This window comes from Stegostoma tigrinum, chromosome 2, assembly GCF_030684315.1.
Source record: "Stegostoma tigrinum isolate sSteTig4 chromosome 2, sSteTig4.hap1, whole genome shotgun sequence".
Classification (NCBI taxonomy): Eukaryota; Metazoa; Chordata; class Chondrichthyes; order Orectolobiformes; family Stegostomatidae; genus Stegostoma; species Stegostoma tigrinum.
In genome coordinates, this window is record NC_081355.1 from 145459905 (window position 1) to 145485916 (window position 26012).

The following is a 26012-nucleotide window of genomic DNA, read 5'->3' on the forward strand; positions in this document are numbered from 1 at the left end:
TTCGTAAATCCATGCTAATTTTGTCCAATCAGACATTATTTTCTGAATATCCAGTGATAGGAAATTGGTTGGCAGAGAGGAAAGACGAGGAATTAATGGTTCCTTTTCAAATTGGCAGACAGTAACAAGCACGGTGCCACAGGGATTGGTGCTGGAACTCCAGCTAGTAGCAACATATATTAAAAATTTGGATGAGGGAACAAAATATAATGTCTCCACGTTTGCAAGTTGCGTGGGAAAGTGAACTGTGACGAGAATGTAGAGATCCATCAGTATGATCTCGACAGGTTGGGTGAGTGGGCAAATCAATGGCAGATGCAGTATAATTTGGATAAACGTGATGTTATTCACTTTAGAAGCAAAAGCGAGAAGGCAGGTTACTACCAGAATATCTGTAAATCGGGAGAGGGGAGTGTGCAGCGGGACCTGGGTGTCCTTGTGCACCAGTTGCTGGACGTAAACGGGCAAGCGCAGCAGACGGTAAAGAAGGCAAATGGTATGTTGGCTTTCATTGTGAGAGACTTCAAATACGGCAGCAGGGATGTGTTGCTGCAGATGTATAGGGCCTTGGTGAGACCACACCTGGAATATTGTGTGCAGTGTTGGTCTCCTTTTCTGAGGAAGGATGCTCTTACTCTCAAGGAAGTGCAGTGAAGGTTTACCAGGCTGATTCTGGGGATGGTGGGACTGACGTATGATGAGAGATTGATTAAGTTGGGATTGTTTTCACTGGATTTCAGACGAATGAGGGGGCGATCCCATAGAGACTTTTAAAATTCTAACAGGACTGGACAGAAGAGATGCAGGGATGATGTTCCCGGTGGTGAGTGTGTCCAGAAGCAGGGGTCACAGTGTGAGGATTTGGGGTAGACAATTTAGGATGGAGATGAGGAGACATTTCTTCGCCCAGAGAGTGGTGAACCTGTAGAATTCATTACCACAGGAAGTAGTTGATGCCAAAACACTGAATGTATTCAAGAGGTGACCAGGTATAGCACTTGGGGCAAATGGGATCAGAGGTTCTGGGGAGAAAGCAGGATTAGGCTATTGGACAATCAGCCATGATCATGAAGAATGACGGAGCAGGCTCGAAGGGCTGAATGGCCTGCTCCTATCATATATGTTTCTATGAAAGACCATAAAGTACAGCTCAAATCTTTCAACTGAAAACTCATTACTGCTGTAGTAAAGCACAAGCCTGTCTCCAAACAGGTAAAAAACTGATTGAAAATGTGTCCTGATGCACCAGGCTTAATGTCAAAGCCTTCTCCAGAGACAGCTGTCTCAACCAGTAATAATTTTAAAGAGATATATCATCCAATAATAGTCATAATCATTGGACACTCAAGAAAACAGCAATTAATGTTCAATCTGCGCCTGTATCCAGCAGATCCTGTAGCTGTGACCAGTAGCAGAGGAAAAAAGAAGTTGTCATACACAGTTGTATATAGATGTAAGTAAAATTTGAAGTTATTCGGAATTTTACTTCATTGTTGAAAATTTATTTTGATAGCTGCTTGTTCGACTCAAAGGGAGAAGTTCTCTGAAATGTCTTGAACCAAGGCTATTTGGTGAAGAAGGTTTCCCAAATCATGGTAAGGAATCACCAAAGCATTAACATTATTGAGAGGAATCATGTTTTTAAGTTCATTCCATGACCATCTAGTTTAAAACGAATGTTCCAGAACAACACTTTATTCCAATAAAAAATGCAAACCTATACTTTTGAATTAATAAAAGCATGCTTACTGTTTTCTGCTACTTGAGCAAAGTAATTGTTAAAGGGAAAAAAAGACTTGCATGTGTATAAGATAACAAAGTGTGGGGCTGGATGAACACAGCAGGCTAATCAGCATCTTAGGAGCACAAAAGTTGACGTTTCGGGCCTAGACCCTTCATCCATGCTGTGTACATCCAGCCCCACACTTTGTTATCTTGGATTCTCCAGCATCTGCAGATGCCATTATGTCTTGCATCTGTTTTGCACTCTTTTAATGTAGGAAAAATGGCAACATATTTGCATACAATAAACTCACAGATATAGCGATGTGATAAAGACTAGTTAATCTGTATGTTGTAATGTTGATTGAGAGATAAATATAGGTCAGGCCATGGACTCTCAGAATTGTTATGGCACTGGAGGCAGCCATTTGGCCCATCTACAAATAAGCTCCATTACTTAATGTTGTAGGTAAATCACTACAAGTTACCTTTTTAATTCGGCTATTTCTTAAGAAATCTCATATTCAAATACTGAAACAATAATTCAAAATTTATTGCATGGAGCAACCAAATATAAGACCCCTTAAGTAAGGAAGTAGAAGCCTGCAACCCCCAACTTAGCTTTTACCCAATTAATGGTGAAATCTGGCCAGGAGTTCAACCAACTGTGGTGTGTTGCTGGTGGGGGTAATTGCCAGAGTTTGATCCTTGGGCAGTCTTGTACTTCGAAGTTCTGCTGAGGTGGAATTCTGGTGTTTGATTCTTATACAGATTTTCGTCCTTTGGACTATGTGTGATATTGATTTTTTTTTTCTAAAAGTCCTTTTCATCCAAATTACTGCAAGTCTGCAGCTGGCCTTCATGTCACAAAGTAATTTCTTTGATTCTTGTTCCATTTGGCATTCACTGTCGGTTCAAAGTCACAGCTTTCCTGTAGTTAACTCTTTAAATTCTTCTGCAGGGCAGTCAGTTGTCCATGTGACAATAAAGCACCCAGATTATCAAGCAGGTGTCAAAGCAATTTTGTTTATGCAATCCTGCCAAGACATGCTAATTGCTGAAGTCCCTGTGTAACAGTTTGTCTTTGTTCCTTAGCAATTTATTCCAGACAGAGTTATTGCATGTGTAATAGTTTATCTTTTGTTGATTCATTCAGTCCATAAACAGTTCTGAAGTCTTTAATGTCACATTAGTGCCAATTCCCTGCTTTTTCCTCATATCCTTGTACATCATTCCTATCTAGAAAAAATCACTCATGCCCTCTTGAATGTCTAATTTAAACCTGCCTCCATCACATTTCCAGTTAGTGTATTCCATATCCTAACTATTCGCTGTGTGAGAGTTTTTCTCTCACACCCTTGCATCTTTTGCACATCACTTTAAATCTATACCCTCTTATTCTTGTTTTCTTTAGTGAGTGGGTGCAGCTTCTTTCTACCTTCTCTATTCAGCCTGCACATGATTTTGAAAACATGTGTCAAATGTCCAGTTTGTTGCCTTCTTTGCAAGGAGAACAGCCCCAACTTAATCAATCTATCCTTCTAAATGAAGTTTCTCAACCCTGGGACCATTGTTTTAAATCACTTAGAACATAGAACAGTACAGCACAGTACAGGCCCTTTCGCCTAAGATGTTGTGCCGAATTTTTACCCTAATCCTAAGGTCTATCTAACCTCCACCGCTACCTTATACTATCATCCATATGCCTATCTAATAGCCGCTTAAATGCCCTTAATGAGGCCGACTCCACTACCCTCTTCAGAAATGCGTTCCACGCCCCTACCATTCTTTGAGTAAAAGACCTAGCTCTGAGGTCTCCCCTATATCAACCTCCACTCACTTGAAAACTGTCTCCTCGTAATAGCTACCTCAACTGTAGGGAAAAGTTTGCATTCTTTCCAATGTTTTCACATCTTTGCAATAATGTGCCACCCACAACTGTGCACAGTACTCCAGCTGAGGCCTAAAAAGTATCTTATACAAGTTCAAGATGATAAAATGTGAGGCTGGATGAACACAGCAGGCCAAGCAGCATCTCAGGAGCACCTGAGATGCTGCTTGGCCTGCTGTGTTCATCCAGCCTCACATTTTATCATCTTGGAATCTCCAGCATCTGCAGTTCCCATTATCTCTTATACAAGTTCAACGTCGCCTTCTTGCTCTTGCTCTCTATGCACCCATTAACAAAACTAAGGTCACTAAATAATAAAATGTGAGGCTGGATGAACACAGCAGGCTGTGTTCATCCAGCCTCACATTTTATTATCTTGGAATCTCCAGCATCTGCAGTTCCCATTATCTCTAAGGTCACTAAATGCTTTATTAACTGCTGTTTCCAGCCACAATCAATGATCCCTGCACATATGCATCCAGGTCCCTTTGCTCCTGCACCCCTTTTTAGAATTGTACAATCTGTTTTATATTGTTTTTTTCACAGTCTTGCTGTCAAACACACATGTAACTCGTCTCTTTAATAAACTCATCCATCACCTATCTGCCCATTCCTCCAATTTGTCCAATTTGTCAGTGTCCTTTTGGAGTTCCACCCTGTACTCTCAGTTTTACAATTCTGTCAAGTTCCATATCATCTGCAAACTTTGAAATTGTGTTCTGCTCACCGAGAGTGATATGAGTAACATATATCAGGAAAAGCAAGGCGCCCAATATGGACCCTAGGGAACTCGACTATGAACTTGCCTCCTGCCCATAAAGTATCCATTGACCATTACTCTTTCTTGCCTGTCCCTCGGCCACCAGCTAGAACTCGCCTGCTTGTCTTCAAAATCATTTCATGGGACCTTCTACGTCAACCCAAGCAAGCAGATGGAACCTTTTCAGTGGTGTGTGGTCATGTTGCTGTGCTAGTAATCCAGAACCCTAGGTTAATGCTCTCAGGACATTGGTTTGAATTTCATTATATCAGATAGTGAAATTTGAATTCATTGAAACTCTGGAATTGAAAGCTAGTCTGATGACTATTTTGTAACTGTTGTCGACTGCTGTAACAGCCCACCTTAGTGTCCTTTAAGGAAGGAACTTTACTATTCTTACCTGATGGGATCTGCACGTGACTGCAGATCTACAGCAGTGTGATTGACTTTTGGCCTCCTTCTGGCTGCTTGGGGGATGGATAATAAATGCCAATGATAGAGAACAAGCTAACATTTTTAGTGTAGATGAAACATTATCTTGCCCTTTCTCCATGGATGCTGCCTGACCCATTGTCATCTCCACCATTTGTTGTTTTCAGTGCAGATTCCAGCATCTTGTTCTTATCATAAACACCAATGAAGCTCACATCTCACAAATGACTAAAAAATTATTAACATCTCAGCCAAAGATGTCCCCTCCAACGGTATAACACTCCCTCAGTTCCAATTGGAGCATCTGCCTTGAGTGTTTCAACTCAAGCTTTAGAGTGTGCTTTGAACTGTGAATTTCATGAGTGAGAGTGCTATCAACTGAAATAACAAAGTTCGCTGACACTAACTTTGTTTGTGACTCAATCATTTTTATTACTTTTGATTTATACTAGAATGTCGGCATGCTATTTATTCTGCTTTTCCAGTAGCCTTGGTTGGTTTCTTGAACAGATTATGGCTGAGAAGCACCCTACGTTATTATACTTGTGTTCTGTTTGCATTTCACTCTTGCAGTTATTCCCTAAACTGGGGAGGGGTGGGGTAGGTGTAATGCAAAATAGCAACAGATGGATGGACTTCTCAGTTATGTTACAAATACTGTATTTCCTTGCTTTTAGCTGTGAACTTATCATTTTCTTAAGTCTGAGGAATGTAACTGTGAAGTCCTACTTGTTAACCTTGGCACCCAGTTCCTGTCTCAAACAGTGAGCAGTGGGAGGGAATGAGGGCCAGGAGCCAAGGATCAGCACAGAATGTCACATTTCCACTTCAAAGCAGTGAAGAAGACAGTGATGTCAATTGGCAGGAATGCTTTATCATGGTAAATTTTGAATTTATACTTGGCTTCTGTTTTTCAGCCATTTGATACCATGTTGGCATTTTATTGTGTGCAGTATTAATATAACTTGGAAGAATTTGGAAACTACTGGAACACTATCTGACAACTCCTATCTGGTTCATTTTGATCCAAGGAGAGGAAATGGTTGAAATAAAAACACAGTGTTGGAGAAATTCAGCCGGTCTGGCAGTATCTATGGAGAGACAGAAATAAATTTAACATTTCAAATCCAAGATGACTTTTTGGAACCAAATAAGAATCATATTGGACTTGAAATGTTAACTCTATTTCTCACTCCACGGATGCTGCCAGACATACTGAGTTTCTCTAGCACCTTCTGTTTTGATTTCTGACATTCTCCAGCACCCACAGTCACTTGCTTTCATGAGAGGAAATGGTTGTGTTCATTGGAGACTGCCGGAGGAGGTGGTGGAGGCAGGTACAATTACAACATTTAAAAGACATCAGTTTGAGTATATGAATAGAAAGATTTAGGCTAAATGCTGGCAAATGGAACTACATCAGATTGGGATGGCTCGTTAATACAAACGAGTTGGACGAAATGATCTGTTTCTGTACTGTATAACTCTATGGCTTATTTTCTGCACCAAGTACCTTGGAGGGTTATTTTTGGGCATAGTTAAATGGAATTGGCCACTTTGTTACATTTGCTAATAAACCTTAATCATGAGACTTGAACAAGTGTTAAAATGGTTCATTAAAGGGATTCTAGCTAGACATTTTTTAAAAAAAGGGAAAAGTTGGGAATGGTTTTGTCAAAGAGGAATTGTGTATAACCAATTTACTGAAGCTCTTTGAAGAAGTAATATGTGCACTGTTAGTTAAAGGGGAGCCTCAGACATACTGTATTTAGATTTCCAGCAGGCATTTGATAAGTTGACTCATTAAAGGTTATTGCAGATAAAAGAAACTCATGGTTTAGGAGGTAAATATTAGCATAGTTAGAAGATTGGCTGGCTGCAGGCAGAAAACAAAGTATGCCTACTGAGCATTTTTCTGATTAGCAGGATGTAATGAGTGGAGACCCATGCTGGGTCTCAACATTTTACAGTTTACATCATTGACTTTGACGAGGAGAGCAATGACATTGTGGCTAAATTTGCAGGTGTGTTGTGAAGAAGACATAGGGAAGTTGTAGACAGACATGAATCAATTGAGTGAGTGGGCAAAAATCTGACAAATGGAATGAATGTGGGAAAATATCAAGTTGTTCAGTTGGATGAGAAAAATAAAACAGGAAATATAACTTAAACAGAGAAGAATTGCACAAGATTTGAGTGTTATTATGCATAGGCCACAAAATGTTAAGAAGTTTACGGGAGGTTTATTAGATTGCTTCCTGAAGTGAATAATTTGTCTGGTCATGACAAGTTGGACAGACTGGGCTTGTTTCCACTGATGTTTAGAAGATTGTGGGGTAACTTGATTGTAGTGTTTAAGACCCTCTATGGTCTTGACAAGGTGAACTTGGAAAGAATGTTTCCTCTTGTGGGTCAGTCCATAGTGAGAGTGCACTGATTTCATGTTAAATGTTGCTGTTTTAGGACAAGCTTGAGAAGATTTGTTTTCTCTCTGAGGGTTGAGTGATGTTGGAACTTTCAGAAGATGGTAAGACAAGGTCATTGAAATATTTTTTAAGACAGAGGTGGATGAATTCTTTGTAGGCTTTGGAATTGAGGGTTATTGGGTTTAGATGGGAATTTGGAATTGTAGATGTGAACGAATTATCCATGATCTCAGTGAAGTACAGGGTAACGTTGAGGGGCTGAGTGGCTTATAATTTGCATGTTCACATGTATGTATGCATTACTCACCATCCTGAATAAGGGAACATGATGAACACTATGGTGCCCTAGAGTGAAGTGACATGAATGTTATTTCTGGTACTTCCCAGTTACAGCTTGGATGCTGTGCTTCAGAACTATGATGAGATAGACCTGTGACATTCTGATTTCATTTTAGTCACAGCAAAGTCCCAAGACACATTAAAATTGAGATGTATGAACATGGGTTTGATCAAGTCTTTTCCATCAGCAGCCAATGGGAGACTTCCTTTTGGCCTATATGCATGCACTGTGCTCACGTGGAAAGCTGAATTTGTGGCAACCAGAGCATACAATTCTGATTTACAATCTATCACTCAGGATCAGTACCCTGTCTATTTAATTTCTTCTCTGTGCACAGACTTCCAAAGTCCACGTGTGGCATTGGCTTCCAAAACTAAACGTTAGTGTATCAGCGCACTGGCATGCATGGATCCTCAGAGGAACCTGTATACACAGCCAAACAGCTTAGAAGGAACATCCCTCAGGCCTGTGGAGCGGTTTGTCAGGATTTGTTGTAAGGGCTGGTGGGATTCTTGTTATCATAAACCTATGACTGAAGCGTTCGATTATACCTTAGCCTGGAGTATAACATTGAACCTGGAGATCTAAAATGCTGCATCTAGTTTTTTAATGGGCATTTTTTTTCTTTATTAACTAATGAAATGTGAATGTCAATGGCTAGGTCAGTGTTTGTTGCCCACCCCTAAATACACTTGAACAGAGTGGCTTGATATGCGATTTCATACGGTACTAAAAGCCATGTACTCAAATAAGAGGCAGTCTGTGGTGCAATTTACAAGGAACACATCACACTATATAACGGATCAACAGTTCTGCGTCATGGATTAATCATGTGGTCATACCAATATGCATCTCGGGCCTCCTCCAGAGATCCCTAGCATCCCAGATGCCAGTCTTTAGCCAATCTGATTCATTCCATGTAATACCAAGAAAGGCTAGAGGCACTGGATACTGCAAAGGATGTGAGCTCTGACAACAAATCTGGAAATATTACTGAGGACGAGTGCTCCTGAACTTGCTGCCCCTTTTGCCAAACTGTTCCTATATAGCTACAACATTGCATCTACCAATAGTATAGAAAATTGCCCAGATATGTTCTGTATACAGAAAGCAAACACATCTATCCTAGCCGATTACTTCCCATCAGCCTACTTTTTGATCATCAGTAAAATGATGGAAGGTGTCATGAACAGGGATGACAATTTTCTTACATACCCTGCCGACTGCCGGCCAGTTTGCATCCTGCTAGGGCCACTGAGCTCCTTACCTCAATACAGCCTTGGCTCAAACATGGATAAAAAGATGAACTTCAGAGGGGAGGTGAGAATGACAGCCTTTAACATCATGGCCACATGTGACTGAATGTAGCACCAAGGAGCCGCATGTGAACCAATGCGAATAGAGAGAATATTTACTGTGGTTGGAATCAGACCTGTCACAACAAAGGAGGATGGTTCTGTTTATTGGAGCTCAATAATCTTGGCTCCAAGACATACTCAGGATAGCATCCTAAGCTCAGCCATCTTCAGCTGTTTCATCAATGACCCTTTCCTCAATTGTAAAGCCAGAAGTAGGGATATTCACCAAAGATTGCACAATTCGCAACTCCTCAAATGCTGAAGCAATTCATGTAAAAATGTAAGACTGGGTAACATCAGGTTTTTGCTGAAAAGTGAAAAGTAACATTGCCTGGCATTTGTGTGGCATGAATGATCATCTCCAAAAAGAGGCCATCTAACCATTGCCCCTTGACATTCAAAAGCATTACCCTTGCTGAATCTCCCCGCTGTCAATATCCTAGAAGTTACCATTGCCCAGAAACTCAACCATACTTGCCATATAAATATAGTGGTTACAAGAGCATGTCAGCGGATAAGAATATTGCAGTGACCGTCTCATCTCCTTATCCCCAAAGCCATCCACCATTCACAAGTCACAAGTGTGATGGAATACTCTGTCGTTACAATAACATCCAAATTTTGACGCCATCCAGGATAAAGCAGCCTACTAAATTAGCACCAAATCCATAACATGTAAACTCTCCAGCACTAACATGCAATGTGTACCAGCTTACCAGTAATAGCAGTGTATACCAGCTTACCACCACCTTGTTGTGGACAGCTAGGGATGGGCAGTAAATGTTGGCCCAGCAGCGATGTCCACATCTCTTAGTTAAATTTTTTTAAATTTTATTTTGGATTCCTGAGATCTGCTTAATGGCTTACCAGTGGTCCTGCAGTGGCAGGGCTACCAGTACACACAGATCTAAGCATCATGACCATTTGTGAGATTCAAGCTGCATCCACTGTGATGAGAACGAAGGACGCACAGGACCTATCTGTTCAAAGACTGAGGAGCATAAAACACGTACACCAGCAGTACAGAACAACCACAACTGCAGACAGGACAGAAGGAGCGAGTCAGTAGCCCAGTTCCAAGTACTTGGATAACAGCAAAGATTTCAAAAATATGGTCATGTGAAGTGTTCACCAGTTATGGTGCTACATTGTGACGGAACAAAAGCCAGTTCAGAGCAATCTTGTTCTGCACGCAGAGTGAGGAAGGAAGCACCAACAACATGATGATGCTGATTGACACAGCTAGCAGCAAGACAAGTAAGACTGGAGATAATAGGAACTGCTGATGCTGGAGTGTGAGCTAACAAGGCATAGAGCTGGAGGAATACAGCAGGCCAGGCAGCATCAGAGGAACAGGAAAGCTGACGGTTTGAACCGAAACTTCAGATTTCCTGCCCCTCTGATGCTGCCTGGCCTGCTGTGTTCCTCCAGCTCCAAGACAAATAAGATGATTGGGCAGCATGGTGTCTCAGTGGTTAGCACTGCTGCCTCACAGCGCCAGAGTCCTGGGTTCGATTCCACCCTTGGGCAACTGTCTGTGTGGAATTTGCACATTCTCCCCGTGTCTGGCCGTGGGTTTCCTCCAGGTGCACCGGTTTCCTCCCTAGTCTAAAGGTGTGCAGGCTAGGTGGATTGGCCATGCTAAATTGCCCGTAGTGTTCAGGGATGAGTAGATATAGGTGGATTGTAGGGGGATGGATCTGGGTGAGATGGTCGGTGTGGACGTGTTGGGCCAAAGGGCCTGTTTCCATACTGTAGTGATTCTGTGAACTATGAATGTCAGCCAAGACCAATCAAGAATAATAAGTACCTCTCCAGATGGGTATATGATCACCCATCAGAATCAGATCAGGATTAGATACAACATTTTAGTTTTGATATCGACATTGAAGCTATCAAATGTTCTTTAGCTCTGTTTTAACAGGTCTGTAAAATTGATTATTTGATAAAAGATGCTGATGTGCAAATCTGTCTTTCTATTTGGGATTCTTCCCTTTGGAAAAAGGGAGATGTGTTACATCCCACTGTTGATAAGCGATATACCTTTTTAAGGGAAGTGTTCAGGTGTCATCAGCACATCATGGCATATGATTGATTGAGTTATTTATTATCATGTGTACCGAAGTACAGTGAAAAATTTTGTTTACGAGTAGTACAGGCAGATCATACTGAACAAAGGATGCACAGGTCAGAAAGACTTAGACAGAGGCACATAGTTACGTTGCACAAGGTGTGTGCTAGGCAAGATCAGCATTAGCAAGATTAGCATTATTTGAGGCTAGACAATCCATTCATCAGTCTAAAAATGGCAGGAAGAAGCTGTTCCTGAACCTGCTGATGCATGTGTTCAGGTTTCTGTATCTTCTGCCTGACAGAAGAGGTTGTAGGAAATCATTATAAGGGTGTGATGTGTCTTCAATGATATTGACTATCTTTCTGTGGCAGCGAGCCTTATAAATGGAGTCCATGTATGGAAGGTTGTCTTCCGTGATGGTTTGGGCTGTGCACACCACCTTCTGTAGTTTCTTAATGGTGCTGGGAAAAGCAGTTGCCATTACTAGGTCGTTATGCACCCAGACAGTATGCTTTCAATTGTGACCTAATAGAACAAAGCTGTCAGCCTCTGTCTACCTCACAGTTCTCTATTCTCTTGCAGCAGGACACATTGGGGGTAGCATGCTACAATACATCTGTATTAAATAGCTAGAACCAAGACATGCAAGTGTCTGTGAGTGTAGTGTTCCAATCCAAATACTAGGAGCTGTGATAAAATTTCAGTGTTTTCTTCAGTAATACATGGAATCTCGCATTTTATGTTACAAGAACTAGCACAAGTATCATGTTATCATAGTTGCAAGTTATCAGTATTCCTCGGCTTGTCATGTCATATGTGACATGTCGCACACATGTCTGGAGAAATCCCTAGACATATGTAGGATAGACCAGTAAAGATGGCAGATTTTCCTTCTCTAAGGCACATTAGTGAACAAGATTTGTTTTTATGTCCGATTCAACGTTGCTATTAAACTAGCTTTTTTTCTTAATTTCTAGATTCATTAATTTGAATTCATATTTTACCATCTGCTTGGTGGAATGTTCGCAGAGTATCAGCCTGGGTCTTTGGATTGCTAGTCAAACTACTTCCTAAAAATATGATGAGACTAGGAAGCAGATGACAGCAAAATGACACCATAATGACGAAAAGTTGGAAACATAATTAATCCACAGTATTGGATTTAAACATTTGTTACCTAAACCAAGCAAGTCAGCAGGGCACTATTGCCAAGGCAAAATGGATTGTGGTGAACTGGAAGTACTCAATGAATCTGTGTATTTCTTTGAAAAGAGAAACAGACTTAACGTTTCAGTTTTTCGATCTTTTATCAGAACTGGAAAAGTTTTGAAGAAAAAATTACAGTATGGCAAAATTAATGGTAAGCCTGAGGAGTGAGCAGGTTTTAAAAAGCCCACAAAAGATGATCAAAAAAGGGGTGAAAATGATCTTTCAGGGTAAACTTGCAAGTAATATGACAATAGAAGGCAAGGGCTTGTCTAAATATATACAAAGGAAGGGAGAGGCCAAGGTGAACTTCGGTTCCTTAGATAATGAGGCTGGCGAAATAGTGGGAACAAGGAAATGGCAGAGGAATTAGTTAAATATTTTGCATCAGTCTTCAGAGTAGAAGATACTAATAGCATTCCAAAAATAACAAATAATCAAGGGGCAGAAAGGGAAAATGAAATAAATACAATAACTATTGTAAATAATAAATATCAGTAGAGAAAAGGTACCAGGGAAACTGATGGAACTAAAGAGAACCAGACTGTTGAGAATCTGGAATTCACTGACCTTAGGGTGGTAGAGACCGAAACCTCCGTAATATTCAAAAGGTTTACTTGCAGTGACAACACATACAAAGGTCTGGGCCAAATGCTAGAAAATGGGATTAGAATAATTAGGTAATTTTTTATTTGACTGGCACAGATGCAATGGGTTGAAGGGTCTTTTTCCATGTTGTAGACCTCTGACTCTAAGACCAACAAGCCCCATGGACTTGATGGGATGACTCCTCATATATTAAAATAAGTAACCACGGAGATAGTAAATGCACCTGTAATGACTTTCTTTGATCCTTGGATACTGCGAAAGTGCCAGAGGATTGAAAAGTTGCCAGTGTAACATCTTTATTTAAAAAGGGAAGAAGACAAAACCAGGTGACTGTAGACCAGTTAGCTTAACATCTGTTAGAGTCTATTCTGAAATCTGTTTCAGCAAAGCATTTGCAAATGCATAATGGAAGATTACAGGGTCAGCATGTCTTCATAAGGGGAAACCATACCTGACAAATTTGCTGAAACGCTTGAGAAGTTAGATTAAGGGTAAGAAGTAAAATCATATATTTGGATTCCCTGAAGATGTCCAATAAGGTATACAATATTAGACTATATAAGAAGATAAGAGCCCATGGTGTTGGAAATATTAGCATACAGGAAAAAGGATGTCGCGCTGCAGTTATACAGGGCATTGGTGAGGCCACACCTGGAATACTATGTGCAGCTTTGGTCTCTTTATCTGAGGATGGATGTTCTTGGTATAGAGGGAGTGCAGCGAAGGTTTAGCAAATTGGTTCCTAGAGTGACATGGCTTACATATGAGGAGAGATTGACTCTATTAACATTATATTCACTAGAGTTTAGGAGGATACGGGTGAGCTCTCATAGAAACCTATATAATTTTAACAGGACTAGATGTGTTAGATGCAGTAAGGATGTTCCCAATGGGTGGGGGAATCTAGAATCAGGTGTCATAGTTTAAGGATAAGGGATAAATCTTGTGGTACTGAGATGAGGAGAAATTTCTTCACCAGAAACTGATGAGCCTCTGGCATTCGCTACTTCACGAACTGGTTGAGGCCAAAACATTATGTGCTTTCAAAAAGGTGATAGATATAGCTCATATGACTAAAGGGATCAAAGGATATAGTGGGAGAGTGGGATTAGATTATTGAGCTCAATGAACAGCCATTCATATTGAATGACGGAGCTGGCTGGAGAGATTGAATGACCTTTTCCTGCTCGTGTGTTCGATGTTTCTATATATTGTATTAGTATGGATAGATGATTGGCTAACTAAGAAGACAGTTTGGAGTCTTTTTCAGTAATTAGTGGAATGCCGCAGGGAACAATACTTATTATTTACAATTTATTTACGACATATATGTAAATGACTTGGATGAGGGTAGTGAATGTATCTAATCCAAGTTTGTGGACGGCACAGAAATACGGGGGAAGGCAAGTGATGAGGATGGGGACACGAAGACACTGCAGAAGGGTATGGAGCGGTTGAATGAGTGGCCAAAAACTTAGCGGATGGAATATAATGCGGGGAAATGTGAACCTATGCACTTTGGCAGAAGGGATAGGTGTTAGCATGAATAGATGAGTGAATATTACTGAAATGGAGAAACATTGCAGAAAGCTACAGCACAGAGGGGTTTGGAAGTCCTCATTCATAAATCACAAAAACCTAGCATACAAATTCAGTGGGATAGGGAAGGTAAGTAGACTGTTGATCTTTATTTCAAAATGAATGGAGTATGAAAGGAAGGAAACATTGTTAAAACTATACAAGGCACTGTTTAGACTACACTTAGAATTCTTTGAACAGTCCCCTTAGCTATGGAAATGTATACTGAGACGGGCATGGAGAATCTCAGCAGGTCTGGCAGCATCTGTGGACAAAGAAACTGTTAAGTTTCAAGTCTGTTATCTGTAACAAAAAAAATTTATATGGCAGTTTTGTTTTATGATTTTCTCTTCAGTTTCATTTTTATGGTGTTCAGCTGTTTATTTAGTTTGTAACTATTTCCCAGTAATTTATAGTAAAAATGTATCAAAAGTTCCAGGATTTTGAACTTTGGTGTCAGGATTTTGAGCTTTCACAGTTATTTTAAAGAGTTAGTTTACATTTATGGAAAACATGTATTGAGAACATGGAATTTATCCCACATATCACCTACTTGCTGCTTGCAGGACCTTGCTGTGCCAATGCTGATCCAGCCTTAATAGCAGCTATATGAAGTAGCCATGAAGGTAATGTAAGTTTTCCAACATCAACACTCGTGGGGCAGTTTTGTGGTCTTGTAAGTTGGCTTCTTACCCATTCGTGAACATTTCTTACAACAATTCAGATCCAGTAAATTCAAGCCAACCCTTTACATAAAGTGAAGGATATGTTTATTTTCTGCAGTTGAACTTGATGCACTGTTTACTTTCCATATATAACAGTCAGGTATTTGAACTGAAAGAAGTACATTCCTGTTGAAGGACCCTTGTCCATTCTACTTCCACTTATTACACCTGAGGAACTGTTCAAAGACTAGCTAACTGGAAAAGAGAAGACGAATCATGAAACATTTTTAACTTGTTCCATCGTAGAGCATCAAATTGTATTTATACAATGTTTTTAACATGATAAAGCATCTCAAGTCATGTCCAGAGATGTTCAGGTTAGGTCGAATGGCCATGCTAGATTGCCCTGTAGTGTCAAGGGATGTGCAGGCTAGATGGAGTAGCCATGGGAAATGTAGCAGTGCAGGGATTGGGCAGGGAACTGACTTTGGGTGAGATGCTCTATGGAGAGTCAGCGTGGTTTAATGGACCGAATGGCTTGCTTCCACACTGTAGGGATTCCATGATTCTACTTCACAGGAACAATTATGAAATAAAATTTTCAAGGTGTGCTTACATCATGAGATATTAAGGCGGGTATCTAAAATGTTAAGCGTTTTGGAATTTTTAAAGGTCATTTTATGCCTGTCATCCTATATTTTTTCACAATATAATTTTTGTTGTCTGGTATCTTTAATCTCTTCTACCTAGAAGTTCTAAGTTCCATAATTACTCCTAAAGAAGCTGCTACAATTGATGATGTATTTTTCAAAGTAGAATGCCCAAAATTAAATGAGATTAAAACAGCATTCCTGCTGTTTTCTAAAAGTAACCTAAGCATATTTTGTACATCGTTTTTAAAAACCTTGAGTTTTGAAGCAGTGTCATGTTGGACTTGAAACATTAACTCTGTTTCTGTCTTCACAGCTGCTGCCAGACCTGCTGAGTTTCTTTTTCTGTTTTTATTTCAGATTTCCAGCATATGCAGTTTTTTTGATTTAAAAGTTTAAAAATTGCTTGTTTTGCATTGCAATCAGAAGCCCTTAAAATAATACTTTTCAGGGTTTTTTTTAATACCTTTGGTGCTCCTAGATCAGGAACAATATAAGTTAGAGAATTGGACACTGTCTCAATGTTAGATGCCACTCTTTAAAATGCATAATTTTCCATAATGATATGGCCCCTTCTAACAGCAGCTGTCCTTTATAGCTGTTGTGTTGGCTGTTTTGTTCCCTGGACTCCTGATTAATTGTAGTTGAATTGAGCTGGCTGAATCTCATTTCGAGCAGGATCCCTACAGAGAGCTGATAATATTTGTCTCCTCAGTAGGGTATCAATTCCAGAATGTGTCCTTACTCGCTACATTATCCCATTGCTGGAGTTTGTTCAAAATTATTTTTCTGTGCCTGAATTTATTCTGTTGCTGCTGTCCCGTGCCTTGCTTATTTTGTCCAATGTAAGCTGAATCAACATATAATTCTGCTCTAGCTTACCAGTGTAATAACACAGCTACGCAAAATACACTGCCACACCAGGGGGTTTCCAGAATTGATGGCAGAAGATAGGAGCTTGACTTTATTTATTTTCCCCCAGTGAACTATAAAACAACCGAGTTGATGATTGTCTTGTCAACAGTGCTGACATATGCACAGTGCTGGACCAATTGCCTCCTGCTTCTCATAAATCTTTGTATAAAAAGATCATTTACTGGCTCCTGTTTCACATTATGAAACAGGTTAAGTAAAAAAAAGCAAGAGTTGAAGAATGTTTTTCAATTTTATTAGTGCGCTCACATCTGGTATGTCGGTACAGGCCGCATTTTTAAAAAATGTGCCTTGTTAAATATGTTTAACAGTGGTACCAGCAAATTAGCTCAGTTGAAAATTTACTAAACATGTAAGGGTTTGCATTGGTCAAGTGCTTAGTTTGGGCCAACCTTTGTTTTTGCTGCCTTTTTCTTCCCCTGCTGAAAGCTTATTGCATTGACAAAGTGGTTTTACCAGAAATAACAAATTGAAGTCAGGGACATTAAATGGGGCAAGTGGTAGGATATTGACGAAGCAATTAAAGAGCAGATAACAGCCTCATTGCTGTTTTTAAAAAAAATGGCTTTGCATATTTAATTTTGATAACCAACCTGTTCAGACATGTTAGTAAACATCTCAAGCAGCTGGAACATGAACCCAGGTCTCTGACCCAGAGTTAGGGACCGTACCACTGCACCACAAGAGTGATGAGTTATGACACCTTTGTTGATTTTTATACGCTTATCTGAGGAGAAGGATACTGAGAGAATAAGAATTAAGGACAGTAGAAATTTTTACACTTATTTAGATTATATGGTCATCATAGTTTGCTGCGTTTTAGTTATTTGCTGCACACAAATTAGTTGTTTTATTTGCCTAAGTGAAAGTAAGTGAAAACGGAATTTATTGTAAAGTGTTTTGCACCTCCTGAGGATCTGATGAGGTGTTATATAAAAGAGCTGTAGCTGTATTCAGCGACAAGCAGAAGAGCTCCCATTGTGACACAGACAATTTTATCTGCCGATCAACATTACTACATAACGTAGACCAAGAGAATTAGCATGTAGCAGCCATGGAACACCCTGCATGCACCTGTTCATGTGGGATGGGGGATCATATGATTTGTGTGCTTGGCAACTCCTTACACACAGATAAGTTGTAGCCAGTGCTGCTTTTTGGATACATGTTATTCGGTAAAAGGATGGGAGGGAAGGAATTGAGATTTATAAAGGGAAATTATACGTGCATATTACCACTACAATATAGCCTCAGAGCGGAGGTCCATTCCCACTGCTGATGAGTGGAATGCTTCAGAAAGAGCAATTTGCTGCAGTAGTAGTAGCTTGACCATAAGCACAAGATTTTTTGATTCTGCGATTCAGTTCGGTGCAGTTTTAATGAAGAGTTATCAGACATGAAATGTTAGCTGTTTCTTGCGCCACAAATGCTGCCAGACCTGCTGAGTTTTTCCAGCAATTTCTGTTCTCTCTTGAATATGCTTTGGATAGCCTAGTGCAGGTAGTGGACAGGAGGAGAATAACCTGGTTCCTACCTCCACCTCAAGTTGTTGATGTGAAACTCCGACCTCCCACCAGAACTACTCTATCCTCTCATTGTCAAGAAGATGCCTCCTTCATCACCATCTGCTCCACCAGTCCCGAATTAGTGCCATACTGCCAAGTGGACCAGTGTGCCCCGGTCTGCGTTGAGATGTTGCAGTCTACTCCTGCGCCCATGAAACCCGCAGCTGCTCAACGCCACCAACCAGAGTCATCTGAGGTGTCCATGGACTTGCACCTCACAAGGTATAGGCACTCAAGAAACACTTTGGATAGATATACAAGCTAACCTGGCAAGTTCTGAGAAATTGCGACTGATTTTATTACTTAAGATAATATTAGTCATAAGTGGAGTTCAGTTTGAAAAACATTGTATTTTAGTTTTGGTTTCGATGTTTGTGTTTACTTTGTAACGAAGTGAGGACAAACTCCATTAAGCTGAAGACAAAAATGATGATAGTAAAGACAATGATGATTAATTGTTTGGTACATTGAAGATGGGAAGCATATTTCATGGAAGCGTTTTTGGCTGGGATGTTAGCTATTGGCTGCTGGAGCTGTGGGTTTTTTTTAACTTGTCAATGGGCTGTGGGCTTCTGTGTCTGGACCAGCATTTATTGTCCATTCCTAACCCACCAAAGGGCAGGTAAAAATGAAACAAATTTCTGTGGAATTGTTGCCACGTGAAAGCTAACCAGGTAAGTTTGTTAAGGTTTCCTTCCCTGAAGGATATTAGCATGACTATCAACAGTGATTATATGGTTGCTAACAAACCAGCTTTTTATCCCAGATTTCCCTATCTGCCATAGTGGGATTTGACCCTGAATCCCAAGAATGTTCGTCTGAGCGTCTGGATTGCTCATCCAGTGACAGTACCACTACACCACCACCTCCCCCTGACCTTGTACCGTTAAGTCAAGGTACCCGCTGCTCTTCCTCTACTTTGTGCTGGCATTCCTCCTACTGCATTTCTTGCTGACCAGCTTTATGCTAAAACTTGTTCCTTCAATATCCCAAAGTATCAAGGAACATTGAAACCTAAAAATAAGAGCAGGTGTAGGGCATTCAGCCCTTTAGGCCTCCTCTTCCAATCATTATGATCATGGCTGATCATCCAACTCAGTACCCTGTCCCTGCTTTTCCCCCATATCTTTTGATCCCTTTAGCCTCAAGAGCTATCTCCGACTTCTTGAAATCACGGTGTTTAGGCCTCAACAGTTTTCAGTGGTGGTGAATTCCACAGGAAATGAATCCTCTAGGTGAAGGAGTTTCTCCTCATTCCAGTCTTAAATGGATTACCCCATATCCATGGATGGTCACCCTGGTTCTAGATAACCTGTTATCTAAAAGCATGGTTAGGACCGTAGTGCAACCTGCTCAGAAAGATGGAACACAGCTTGAGCGTGCCGACAGTATGTATAAAATTTCCAGTAACAACATGATTCTCACTACCTTCGTAGCAGTGTGTAGGTCATATGAGTTTCATTGACGATGACTTAAGGATTGATCTTTTGGCACTCCAGCACGTAGCTGACCTGACAACTTGCTGGAAGTAAGTGCAGCACAAGGTGAATGAGTGGCAACTGCTGCCAGAAAATGAGACACAGACCTATATAACACACTATTTGTGATTTGAAACAAGTCAAGCTATTACGGGAGTAGAAACACTTTCTCTCCAGTGAGGTGCTGAAGGAAATAAAAATATGAAAGCAGTCTGTGGCACCTTGAATAGAAGGGAAGTTTGAAATGCAGGCTGAGCTCTCTCATGCTGTTCTGCTCCATCAATTAGAAAGGTGATGTAGGGTTTTTTTTCTGGTACAGGAGAGCTCTATCCTGCCCTAGACACAGCACTGCTCAGCAAACTGGGAGATGTTGCTGATGTCATCTGTTGCAGCCTGGAAGGAATCTATCTTGCAAATGCAAAGAGCCATGGTGACCATATCAGCCACACACAATGCTGCCCTTACCCAGATATGGCTGTAACCAGTGACATAATTCAATGTTGGCCTTCTTGGTGAAGTGGAGGGAAGGCAGCTGAGGTATTCCTCCTCAGTAAACATAAGCAAAAACTGCTCCTTTTAAACTCCCAATGCAGTGCCCTGGCTGTTTTTTCTTTACTTGTCTTCTAGTTGTAAAAGCAATCCCAGTAGTCAGAATGGGCTTGTTTCCACTGGAATTTAGAATGACTTGATTGAAGTATAAAATCCTTACATTCTTGACAAGGTGGACGTGGAAAGAATGTTTCCTCTTGTGGATGAGTCCAAAGTCAAGGGTTCACAGTTAGGGGTTGCCTTTTAGGACAGAGTTGAGGGTTTTTTTCGCTTGAGTATTGTATGACTTTGGAACTCCCCACCTCAGGAGGCAATGGAAGTAGGATCCTTGAATATTTTTACAGTGGAGCTGGGAGTCAAAGATTAATTAGGGAAGGTGGGCACGTGAAATTGAAAACAAACCAATCAGCCACAATATTATTGAATAGTGGTGCAGGCATGAGGGGCTAAGTGGCCTGTAATCTAATCCGTCATAGAATCATCAACTAAGCCCAGAAATATCCAGAAGTTAAATAGAGCAAATACTGGTATCATTTGACAGTTAAAACAGATAATGAGATTACTTTTTCCCTTGTTCACTCATGGGTAATGATATCAGTGGCAAGACCAACATATATTACCCATCCCTGTAAGTTGCAGGTCAAGATAGTGGTTGGGTTATCGGTTCCTATGCATCTTCAATTGCCTCCTGAGGTGCTGAACGGAAGAATTACATGTTTTACACAGCTGAGCAGGTTGAATTGATGTGTTTCATGGTCAATGACGCTTGACTACATCATCCCTTATCGTCCATTTGTAGAGTACATGGTCACATTGTCCATGTGGTGTGTGGATTCAATTGAGCACTGTCCACTGTCTTCAGTGAAGGTTTAAGCCAGAGACCCGTGCTGTTGAGTCAATGATAAGCAACCAGTCTGTATGGATGTAAATGAACCATTAAAGCAGCACTGAGCGGGATCCTCACATGAATCATGAGTTGAGTCAGATGTTGTGGTACCCCAATTCACAAAAGGATCTTATAACCAGCTTAGGACCCATTTTGGAATATTGTATAAACCTTTTACACACTTTCACGAAGCAACTTGCACATCTTAATTGAAGCCTGATTCTGCATGACCAATAGCACATACCCAGCACACAGCACTGACCACATTGAATCCTTATGCACCTTTTTCTGCCTGTAAAATAAGAGCAGCACGGTTGAATTTCTGGGACACCGTCTTGTCTTTTATCTCATTTTTATGGTCAGGAAGTTGCTATGTGCAAATTAGGTGTCTTAATTCGTGACCCCACTGTAGTAACTGTATTTCTTTGGCTGTCATGCTCTTTGGTACCCCCCTAAATCATTGAAAGATGTCAATTATATTCAAGTCCTGTCTTTTAGTTTTGTCTACCCCAAACTCACATTGACTTTGTCCATTGTATTCAGTAATCCAAACTCGGAGATAATGGGAATTTAATCTGTTACAGCCTCTACTGTTCTGCAGATCAGGGTCTTTTTCCCATAGTAACCTGCAAACGTCTTCCTTCAGACTAACTCATGTACAGCTTCTCCTGGTTTGCATATTTCACAGTTGCCTAACTGGACCATGCTAAATGTATGTTCTTACGAATGCGCCGATTTCTCTCTGTGTGAGTTTGGTGAGGATGGAACATTGTATTTTGAAATCCCTAGATAATATAAAGGACTATAGCAGTTGTCTCTCCTGTCACTACTTAGTCTGAAATCTTGCTAGCTGGTTATATTAGATTTGAGAATAATACACCAATACGGATCAAAAATACCAGTACAGATATAGTAGCAGCTTCATGAAGCAAACACAATAGAAATGCTTATTTTTAGATTTTTAGACCATTGTAGGGGGAGGGAATGCAGCTTTGAAAGGACTTTTTTTGTATTTGGCCTTCTCTTCATTCTGGGTATAGTTCTACAGTTACAGGACACATCAATATTTACTGCACGTGGCTATATGCATGCCAGCACACTAAGCACGTTGACAATGAAGCCTGGTCTGGTCTTTGCCCAGTATTGCTAGTATGCAATTCAAGCTAAGATTACTGGCACAGGAACCCTATTTAAATCTAACTCTGAGGTACAGTTCAGCTGCAGTGCCCAGACCATGTCTCTGATTCATTTCGCTACCTTAGTACAAATGAATGATCAAATCAAAAACAGTAATTGATGGAAAAATCAGAACATTTCTGAAGAAAGGTCACTGAAGCCAAAACATGAACTGTGCTTTCTCTCCACAGATGTTGCCAGGTCTGCTGAGTTCTCCTAGCAATTTCTGTTTTTCTTTGTTTCTCCCCGAATTTACAGTTCTTTGGATTTTTTTTGAAGTGACCAAATCTGTGTGCTGTCGTGGCCTTTGTGGCTCACTTGTCTTAACTAGTTCAGCTGCTGGGAATGCTACAGATTTGATGAAATTTTAACCTCAGTTAGTCTGTTTTTATGTTACTGAATAAATGACATTCTGAAATAGTAAAAGGCTTTGAACCATTGTGCTTTGAAAGGTTCAGCTGTACAGTAATGAGAAAAGCTGTCAGTAATTGCTTTAATTGCAATGTTTAAATAAATGGATGGCCATTTCAGTGATTCTGCTTTGATTTTTCTTTATGCATAGATTTTGGAGTAATTACTGTGGAATTTGTTATCATGGACAAAAGTTGTTTGTTTGAGAATTAACTTTTAAAAGATTCTTCTTTGTTTTCTGAAGTTTAATGCTGACATTTGCTTCTGCAAACTTGCAGGTGATGCTGTTGAACTCCATGGTCCAGAGGGAACAGGAAAGACAGAAATGCTTTATCACCTGGTGGCATCCTGCATTCTCCCAGAATCAGCTGGTGGCCTCCAGGTTGAGGTTCTTTTCATCGACACAGATTACCATTTTGACATGCTTCGCCTGGTTACCATTCTAGAACATCGCTTAGTGCAGAGCACAGAGGAATCAGTTAAACAGTGCCTGGGTCGCCTGTTTCTTGTTCACTGCTGCAGTAGTTCCCAGCTGCTGCTCCTGCTGCACTCGCTGGAAAGCTTGGTTTGTAGCCATCCTGCCCTTTGCTTGCTTATCGTGGACAGCATGTCAGCCTTCTATTGGATTGACAGACTTAATGGCGGGGAGAGCGTTAGCCAGCAGGAAGCCAATCTCAGGCACTGCATCGAGTGTCTAGAGAAGCTGCTGACCGAATACCGACTAGTATTACTTGCAACCACCCAAGCCTTAATGCATGGGCCAGGGCCTGGAACTTCTAGGTCAGATGAAGCTGCAGCTGCAACCTGGCAGCCAGCCCACCCTGCAGTGACAGAGTATAAACCCTATCTCTGCAAATCTTGGCAAAAGCTGGTCAAGCGAAGATTTATTTTCTCAAAGAACAACATATGGGACAATAAGCAAGAATTTTCTATTGTGTCTCTTCAGCCAAGAGGCAGTATTGTGTCCAGGTGTTCTTTTATTATTGCAGATGGCGGGGTTCAGTTTCTTTAACCCTAAAACATTCATTCCTCAATGAGGACCACTGGAGACACTTGTGATCCCAAAAATGAGAAAATGCCCTTTTATTTTAAAGCTGTTAATTGTTCCAGTTAACTGAAGCCTATTCATCATTTTTCCTGGTGACCCTCAACAAGGTCAGGTGGAGATTTAACCCTCTTAATCTGAATAAATTGGAAGGTTTCTGTTATTTTCAGTGGGAATTCTCCAGCAGAATTTGGTCTAAACTGTCGGGGAAAAAGACTTATCGAGACATTTCCTTGAAGACTGTTTTTGAACATTTATGTTCTTTTTGAGGATAGGCAAGTCCGAGACATGTCCTTAACATACTCCACTCTGACACAAAATGCCAGAAATACTTGAGTAGTTTTTTTGTGATGGTGATCCAATTGGTCATACTAAATTGGATTTTAAATAAGCTAATTGGAAAATGAGTAGTTTTGGCTTTCTGTATGTATTTATAATCTGTTCTTAAGGCATTTCATTTGAATTGCTTAACTTAAAATCTATTCAATAACATTGCTGTTTAATGCAATCCATCCTTTTCATTACTGAGCCCAGTTTGTTGAATCTAACTGCCTGAGAACAGAAGGAGCCCAGACAAATAACCCGTGCCCTTGCCAGTTCTTTGTCGCAGCAGTCTAATTCACCCTGCTATCTTGCCTTTTTCTCGGTAGTCCTTAATGTTCTCTAGAAGATCATATGGCTAAAATTTTGCAAGACACACCACCCCTTAGCCTATGACTTGAGGTGGCAAATCTTTAAATACCTTACACAAAAGTGTTGATTCTGTAGTCCTTGTTTTCAAAAAGTGCAGTATTTCCAAACAGAATCTGAAATTTCTCCTTATGTTTAAAATGATGACTAACAATGTTTATATGGTGTGATAGATAGAGGTTTTACATTCTGATGTCTAAAAAAAATGTTTCAAATAGCCTTATCCTTTGGCATGAGAAGCATCACAATGCAGATTTGTTTTTAAAAAAGACTCTGGTTATTTGTGTGTCCAATATTCTTATGTGAGATTTAGCAATAATACCTATCTATGATGCATTATTTTACAATAACTGACATTAGTTTTGGTAGTCACTCATTGAAATCTTGGATTCTGTCTCAATGAAATTCTCTCTCCGTCTCACTCACAGGCCTGCTTCTTCCCCATTTGCAGGCATCCAACTTACAATATATATTCTAATTCAAATGTTGTAACATTTTTAAATTGCAGCCTTTTTGTAGGTCTTTGTGAATGAAACACAGGAATATGGGGCAGCACGGTGGCTCAGTGGTTAGCACTGCAGCCTCACAGCACCAGGGACCTGGGTTCAATTCCACCTTCGGGCAACTGTCTGTGTGGAGTTTGTACATTCTCCCCGTGTCTGCGTGAGTTTTCTCCGGGTGCTTCGGTTTTCTCCCACAGTCCAAAGAAGTGCAGGCTAGGTGGATTGGTGATGCTAAATTGCCCGTAGTGTTCAGGGGTGTGGGTTATAGGGGGATGGGTCTGGGTGGGATGGTCCAAGGGGCGGTGTGGACTTGTTGGGTTGAAGGGCCTGTTTCCACACTATAGGGAATCTAATCTAATCTAAACGTGTGGGAATGGGGTATGGTTGAGATCGCTACCACTGTTGGAGAGAAATTGGGATGATTTGATTTGATTTAGATTCATTGTCACATGTATGTAAAAAGTCCAGTGGGAGTCAGCCTGGGACCTGCTTCTCGCTCACTGGCCTTTACTGCCACTACTGCCAGAGATGACCTTCTTCGTCATCTACTTTAGAGAGTGCCACCGTCACTCTCCAGGCATTAATGAAAAGAAAACAATGAAGAAAAGAGGAAGAAAAGAAAGAAAGCAGATGGGAGCAGACAAGATAATAAAATGTGAGGCTGGATGAACACAGCAGGCCAAGCAGCATCTCAGGAGCACAAAAGCTGACGTTTCGGGCCTAGACCCTTCTTCAGAGAGGGGGATGGGGAGAGGGGACTGGAATAAATAGGGAGAGAGGGGGAGGCGGACCGAAGATGGAGAGTGAAGAAGATAGGTGGAGAGAGTATAGGTGGGGAGGTAGGGAGGGGATAGGTCAGTCCAGGGAAGACGGACAGGTCAAGGAGGTGGGGTGAGGTTAGTAGGTAGATGGGGGTGCGGCTTGGGGTGGGAGGAAGGGATGGGTGAGAGGAAGAACCGGTTAGGGAGGCAGAGACAGGTTGGACTGGTTTTGGGATGCAGTGGGTGGGGGGGGAAGAGCTGGGCTGGTTGTGTGGTGCAGTGGGGGGAGGGGATGAACTGGGCT

The 26012-nt window shown here is 40.8% G+C and overlaps 1 protein-coding gene across 1 annotated transcript in view; it reads left to right on the plus strand.

Annotated features, from left to right (window-relative positions):
* The window catches only part of xrcc2 (X-ray repair complementing defective repair in Chinese hamster cells 2), a 39420-nt gene extending 14208 nt beyond the window's left edge, over positions 1 to 25212 (plus strand). The window contains exons 2-3 of the mRNA XM_059639775.1: positions 1514 to 1595; positions 22988 to 25212. Of these exons, the coding sequence (XP_059495758.1) occupies positions 1514 to 1595; positions 22988 to 23721 (816 nt within the window). The 3' untranslated portion in view covers positions 23722 to 25212. The remainder of the gene's footprint in view (positions 1 to 1513; positions 1596 to 22987) is intronic.
* The last annotated feature ends 800 nt before the right edge of the window (positions 25213 to 26012 follow it).